The following is a 7,086-nucleotide window of genomic DNA, read 5'->3' on the forward strand; positions in this document are numbered from 1 at the left end:
CTAGATGGGTATCAGTCATTTGTGACCTTAAGGGCATCTTCATTTGGGTGAGGTAGGAGAATGTAGATTCTCAGCAATAAGTGGTTGAAAAGCAAGAAAGCATTTTTCGGGCATGTTGCCAAAGGCATGGGTATTCACCGCATTTTCCCATATTTCAATTAGATCTTTCTTAGCATCAAACAATGACTTTAAAATGTCATCTACTGAGAGCTCAATCAATTCCATCCGTAGTTCTTTAGGTGCCTTGGTGGTATCCACTAGGTGAGGCTGAAATGCTAATTTGAGTGTGATGTCATGATTCTCAAAGTCAGTGAACCTTTCATTGTATTCTCTAATTAATAGGTCTTTAATAACATCTGCGTATTCTTCAAATGATTCGCATATACCATCCTGCTCATCAATGACCTTTGCTAGCTGGGGAAAATGTTCATCCAAAATTTCTTTTTTGAAGAAGTGTTTTGAAAAAGGATAGCTTTTTTCGAAATGCTTGGATTTTTTTTTTTTTTTACCACATATCATATCTAGACTTAGTTTTACCTTGCGAAGAAATATTCAGGTTGTTTTGATTTGACATGATGTCACACAGAAATGCTGCATTCCTATAGTAATCTTTCAGGCCGGGCGCGGTGGCTCACACCTGTAATCCTAGCACTCTGGGAGGCTGAGGCGGGAGGATCGCTTGAACTCAGGAGATCGAGACCAGCCTGAGCAAGAATGAGACCCTGTTTCTACCAAAAAGAAAAAACAAATAAGCCGGGCCTTACGGCAAGTGCCTGTGGTCCCAGCTACCAAGGAGGCTGAGGCAGAAGGATCGCTTAGAGCCCAGGAGTTGGAGGTTGCAGTGAGCTGCAGTGATGCCACCGCACCCTACCCAGGGTGAAAGAGTGAGACTGTTTCCACAACAACAAAATTTTCTTTCAATAATTCACATTGCTGATTCTCTTCTTCATAAAATTTGTCTCTTCTTGCAGAGATAAGATTTTGGCCAACCCTGTCTCTGCAACAGCCAACACACTGTAGAACGACATGGCAAATCCACGCGGACCACCTCATGGTTCAACTTTGGCATGCTACGAAACTGAGGACGTGTGTTGCAGCTGCCTCGCCGTATTTTCCTGAATCTCATCGACGGTCTGAAATCTCTTCTCTTTCAAAGGTGATTTTAGTTTTGGGGAAAGCCAGAAGTCGCAGGGCGACACATCTGGGCTGTAGGGGGTCTGAGTCACCTCCGTGATTTAATGTTTCGCCAAAAAACTCTGCACAAGACGTGACGCGTGGGCGGGCGCCTTGTCGTGGGGAAGCTGCCAATCACCAGTTGCCCACAGCTGCAGCCATTTCCGTCGCATTGCACCTCTCAAGCGAGGAGGAACATTGAGGTAGCGCTCCTCGTTCCTCGTTTGGCCTGGAGGAGCGTCCTCGTGATGGGCGACGCCTTCCCAGTCCAAAAACACAGTGAACGCGGTCTTGATCTTGCTGTGACTCTGCGGCGCCTTCTTCGGGCCTGGAGAACCAGGCGACTTCCACTGGGGCGACTGGGCCTTTGTTTCCGGATCACGGCACAGACCCACGATTCATCTCCAGTTATGACCTTCTTGGGGAAATCTGGTTCATTGGCAGCGGTGTGAAGCGAGTCATTAGCAAACGCAGCCGATGTTCTTCTGCTCTGGTAGCAGAAGCCGCGGGACATATTTCGCCACGACACGTTTCATGCCCAGACCCTGCGTCCAAATCTTGGACACAGTAGTTTTTGGGAACCCCCAGACCAGCTTCCGGCTCTCGCACTGTCAGTCCCTGGTCTCTGTTGACTGCAGCCCGTACACGTTCGACACTCTCACGTGTTCTGCTTGTCACGGGCCTTCCGGAATGTTTGTCACTTTCAGCAAGTTCGCGACCATCTTGGAAGCGTTTGCCACACTTTTATTTGCTCTGCACTCGTTGCATCATCCCCAGAAGCCTCCTGAATCATCCGAATAGTTTCCGCAGAGGAATGTTCAAGCTTAACGCAGAATTTGACGCAGATTCGCTGCTCTACTCGCTCAGTCATTTCGAATGCGACGGCCTCACGGTGCACGTGCTCACGCAACAGCGTCTAGCGCCCACCGGCTAGTACAGTGAGGGCGTCACTGTTCACACGTGCGCATCCCAGTCCTCTCTCCTCTCCCTTGTGACATTGCTGTCATTCATTTCATTTGTTCATGTGCTGTAGTCACCCAATACATTGTCACTTTTTTGCTTTAAAGAGCTGTCTTTGGATCAATTAAGAAGAAGAAAAATAAGGCTGGGCGTGGTGGTTCCAGCACTTGGTGAAGCTGAGGCAGGAGGATCACTTGAGTCCTGGAGTTCCAGGCTGCAGTGAGCTGTGATGACACCACTGCACTCCAGCCCCAGCAACAGAGCAAACCCGTCTCACAAAACAAAACAAACAAGAGTAAGAAAAATAAGAGATTTTAATTTACCTTCATTGATGCTGTCTCTGATGGGCTTCCCTGCATTGTGTGGACGGTGTTTCTGCCCCTGCCACTTTCCCGCTCTCAGCGTTTCTTACAGGCAGGGGACTGGCAATAGAGGCCTTCGGTTCTTGCTTTTCTGAGAAAGTCTTTATTTCTCCTTCATTATAAGGATGCTGTTGCTGATACAGAATTCTAAGATTTGCAGATTCTAAGATTGGCAGATTATTTTATTTTAACAGTTTAAAGATTTCATTCCACCCTTTTCTTTTCTTTTTGAGACAGGGTCTTGCTCTGTCACCCAGGCTGGAGTGCAGTGGCTTCATCACAGCTCACTGCAGCCTCGAACTCCAGGGCTCAAGCCATCCTCCTGCCTCAGCCTCCTGAGCAACTGGGACCACAGGTGCCACCACCACACTTGGCTAATTTTTCTTATTTTTTTTGGTAGAGATGGGGTCTCACTGTGTTGCCGAGACTGGTCTCAAACGCCAGGGCTCAAGCCATCCTCCCACCTCGCCTCCCAGCATGCTGGGATTATAGGCGTGAGCCACCATGCCTGGCCCACTCCACCTTTCTTGCCTGCATGGTTTCTGACAGGCGGTCCATTGTAATCCTGACCCTTATTCCTCTATAGGAAAAGTGTTTTTTCCTCTGGTTTCTTCAAGATTTTCTTATTGTTTCTGGTTTAATTCAGTTGGAATATGACAAGCCTAGGTATAGTTTTTGTTTTGTTTTGCTTTACTTTTTGTCATTTGCCTTGCTTGAGGTTCTGTTTCCTGGATCTGCAGTTGGTGGCTGTCACTAGTTTCACAATGTTCTCACCATTCCGCCATTTCTTCCGCCCACCCAGCCCTTCTCTGGTGCTCCTGTTGCACCGGTTCCATCCTTTGACGTTGTTCCTGGGTGGTCCATTGTGGTGCTGTTCCCACCCTTTGTTCTCCTTGCATTTCAGTTTGGAGAGTTTCTGTTGACCTGTCTTCACGTTCACTGATTCCGCCCTTTGTGCTGTAATGTCAGCGCATGAACCTGTGACAACATTCCTTATTTCTGTTCATGGTTCCCGAGTTCCACCATTTTCTTTCCATTCTGTCCTGTTGTTTCTACCCTGGCATTACCTATCTTGTCTTGTGTGTTTCCTGCTTTTCCATTAAAACCAGTGTATCCAGCAGCTTCTGCCGTGGTGAGTGGTCTCCCTGGGTGTGCCTGTCTCTTAAGACCTCAGGGCGCCAGCTGTCCTGCCGTCCCAGTTCTCTGCTGCTGGTTGGCAGTTTCCCCGGCTCTTTTTGCCGTAAGGATGGGGGTGGCAACCGCCAAGCACCTTCCACGCGGGAGCTGGTGCTGGAAGTTGTCTACTGCCGAGCTGTAGAGCCCAAGTTCCTCGCGTGGTTGTTCCATTCAGTCTCCTTCCCAGGTTTCCTTAAGAACCAGGGCGAGGGGTCTGCAGCCTCCTCCACTGTCCCAGCTCTCAGGACCGAGGTCCCTTCGTTCACTTCTCAGAAGCACCGTTCATCAGGCGGCTTCTGAAAGGGCTCCCAGCATGTCCGTGCTCGTGTAACACGCTCCGGCATGGGGCCGAGCCTGGCGACGTGGTCCTGACGAACAGAGCGCGGCGCAGGTGGCTGCAGTAGCTCTGCCTCCCTGAGGATCTTCTCCGCCACTCACTCTGGGCTTGTGCGTTGATGTCCAGTGGCTCCTGTAACACGTGACCGTGAGCTGGGTGGCTTAAAATAACAGGAGTTTATTCCTTCACGGTTCTGGAGGCCAGAAGTCTGGAATCAGTTTCACTGGGCTGAAATCACGGTGTTGGCAGGGCCATGACCCCCCGGAGGCTCCTGGGGGAACTGGTTCCTTGTTTCTTCCAGCCTTGGGTGGCTGCCAGCACTCCTTGGCTTGTGGCCACATCATTCCAGTCTTCAAGGCCACGTCCTTGGATCTCTTCACCTGCCCTGCCCTTCTGTGTACCTTCAAATTTCCTTCTTCCTCTTAAGAAGATTCACGTGATTGTGTTTATGGCCCGCCTGGATAATCCTGGGTGGATTAATTTAATCTCATCTGCAAAACATTTTTTCCATCTATGGTAACAGTCACAGGTTGCTGGGATGAGGACGTGACATCCCTGGAGGCTGTTTTCCTGCCCTGCATGGCGTGGTTGGCCTCTTCTGTCCCAGGAGGCTGAAGGCCAAGCAACAGGTGCGCTGGACTGACTCACCTTATAGATTGGAGGCTCTCATCCCAGACGGGTGGTGTTCAAAGGATACAAACCCACTCTCCGGTCATCAGCTCACCCTACTGGGGACCACTGTGGGGTGAGGTCCTGGACCAAGTATGCAAGGCTGTGTCCACCTAGTGGGACTCCTGGAGGCACGACCTGGCAGCCCGTGGGTGGCAGCAGGCCACAAGCTGCCCACCAGTTTGCCCAAATGCTCCACATTCTGTCACACACGTTCGGGACTAATGAGGGGAGATGCTCCACTGGGTCAGGAGGGAAGCCTGTGGCCTTACTCCAACCCCAGGAGGGAGAGAACGGAGCAGCTTTAGAGCTGGGAGGAGGATGTGGCTAGGTGGGAACGCCTACTTCCTCTCTCCCAGCCCTGCGCAGCTGTCTCTGCAAGTGTTTTATTTACCTGCACGTTCCTGGTGCGAGGAGCTCTGAATGGTGCTGCCTCAGAAGCAGCGGGGAGGTTGGAGGGGCGTGGGCACCCCGCATTTCATCTAGGAGCCTCCGCACAACGTCAGGACGGTGGGGGGTTGCTCTTGGTCAGGCCATAATGGTTCTTATGAGTTCCCACAAAACCAACAAGGCAGGAAGCAGGAGGCCAGGCCAGGTGGACTGGAGAAGAGGACACCAACGCCCCCTCATCTGCGGGTCCCTGCTGGCCGTCACCAAGCAGAGCCTGGGTGAGATGAGGGCTTTCTGCAGACAGACCCGAGGGCTTGCAGTGGGTCTTTTCTGCCCTGGAGCCTCACCTGCTGGAGGGGCCAGACTTGGCAGCAGGGCCTGGCTGGAACCCACCCAGCCCACCATGGAGCCGGTGTCCTGAGGGCCTTCCCTCTGTCCCTTGGTCAGGTGACAGACTCAGGAATTCTACTTTCTTTTTCTGTAAAGGGGCACCCTAATGGTTCACCTCGCAGAACTGTGTGGTTGCGATGAGGCCTGTGGAACTCTCTGCAAGTACTGGCCAGCATTTCTTCAATACCAACGTACCCAACAAGCTCCTACCACAGTAGTGGCCCATCCCAGGTGCTGCTGCTCTTGGGGTACTTGCTTTGGAACAGAGACACATGTAGGGTGGGCTTTCTGGTTTCCAGGGATGACCCTGGCCCCACTGGAGAGCAGTCAACCTCCTCCCGGGGTTAGAGCTGCCTCCTGACACAGCAAACTTCCGAGTCGGGCTCCGCGGGTCTCCTGGGTCAAGATCGAGCTGGACAGACTCGTTCAGAGAGCAACTGGGCACAAAGGCCCCTGAAATCCCCGGGGCGCCCTGCGCTCAGGTGACGCCGCTAGGGGTACGTCTCAGCCTGGCGTCCTCCTCCGCCCCAGGACCGCGCCCTCCAAGTCCCAGGACCGCGCCCTCCCCGACCCAGGACCGCGCCCTCCCCATCCCGGGACCGCGTCTTCCCCGTCCCGGGACCGCGTCTTCCCCATCCCGGGACCGCGCCCTCCCCATCCCGGGACCGCGCCCTCCCCATCCCGGGACCGCGCCCTCCAAGTCCCAGGAGGACCGCGCCCTCCCCATCCCAGGATCGCGTCTTCCCCATCCCGGGACCGCGCCCTCCCCATCCCGGGACCGCGTCTTCCCCATCCCGGGACCGCGTCTTCCCCATCCCGGGACCGCGCCCTCCCCATCCCGGGACCGCGTCTTCCCCATCCCGGGACCGCGCCCTCCCCATCCCGGGACCGCGTCTTCCCCATCCCGGGACCGCGCCCTCCCCATCCCGGGACTGCGTTTTCCGCTCTGGATGGCCGCGGGCCGCGTCTACACGAGCCCTCGGTCGCTGGGATTGCTGGAGACGGGTCCACGTGGGTGCCCGGCCTGAGGATGCGGTTCGAGCAGGCAGGTATTTTGTGACCCAGGCCGGGCGGAGCCCTGCGCCCGACGGCCGCCACCGCCCCCACGGTGTCTGGGTTCCCGGCCCCGCCCTGCCCGCGCACTCTAGGACCCAGCGGCGTCGCTCCGCCGTCCCGGAGTGGGCGGGGCTCCGGCCATTGTGACGTCACGCGGGCGGGGCTGCCCGGCACTGGCGCGGGCGAGCGGAGCGCGCGGGTAAGGGGCGCACGGGCCGCCCGCCCATCCCTTCCCGGGGTCCACGCGGGGCGGCCCGGGGGCCCAGGACGCCCGGCCAGGGCTCGCGGTCACGGCCCCCCCCCCGCCGTGCGAGCCCCCCAGCCCGCGGTCCCCCTCCGGGCCCGTCTGCCCTGCTCCTCCCCCACCGGGCTGAGCCGCCCGCGGGCGGTGAGTCTCCCACCGGGGCTGCACCCACCTGGGTCGCGCTCCCGGCCCTCGGGCCGCCTTCCCTGCACCCGGCCCGGCGCGCCGCCCCAGCGGGAGGCCCCTGCCGAGCCCCGCGTGCGCCCCGGGCCTCCGGCTGCCGCTGCGGAGCGCCGCGCCCTGCGCCCGGCCCCTCCCGGGCGCCCGCG

The 7,086-nt window shown here is 56.1% G+C and overlaps 1 protein-coding gene across 1 annotated transcript in view; it reads right to left on the reverse strand.

The window, feature by feature from the left end:
• HSBP1L1 (heat shock factor binding protein 1-like 1) overlaps positions 1-1,687 on the reverse strand; it is a 30,614-nt gene extending 28,927 nt beyond the window's left edge. Inside the window, exon 1 of the mRNA XM_012657816.1 lies at positions 1,565-1,687. Within this exon, the coding sequence (XP_012513270.1) occupies positions 1,565-1,687 (123 nt within the window). The remainder of the gene's footprint in view (positions 1-1,564) is intronic.
• Between the last annotated feature and the right edge of the window lie 5,399 nt (positions 1,688-7,086).

The sequence above is a fragment of the Propithecus coquereli genome, unplaced genomic scaffold (assembly GCF_000956105.1).
Source record: "Propithecus coquereli isolate 6110/MARCELLA unplaced genomic scaffold, Pcoq_1.0 Scaffold560, whole genome shotgun sequence".
Classification (NCBI taxonomy): Eukaryota; Metazoa; Chordata; class Mammalia; order Primates; family Indriidae; genus Propithecus; species Propithecus coquereli.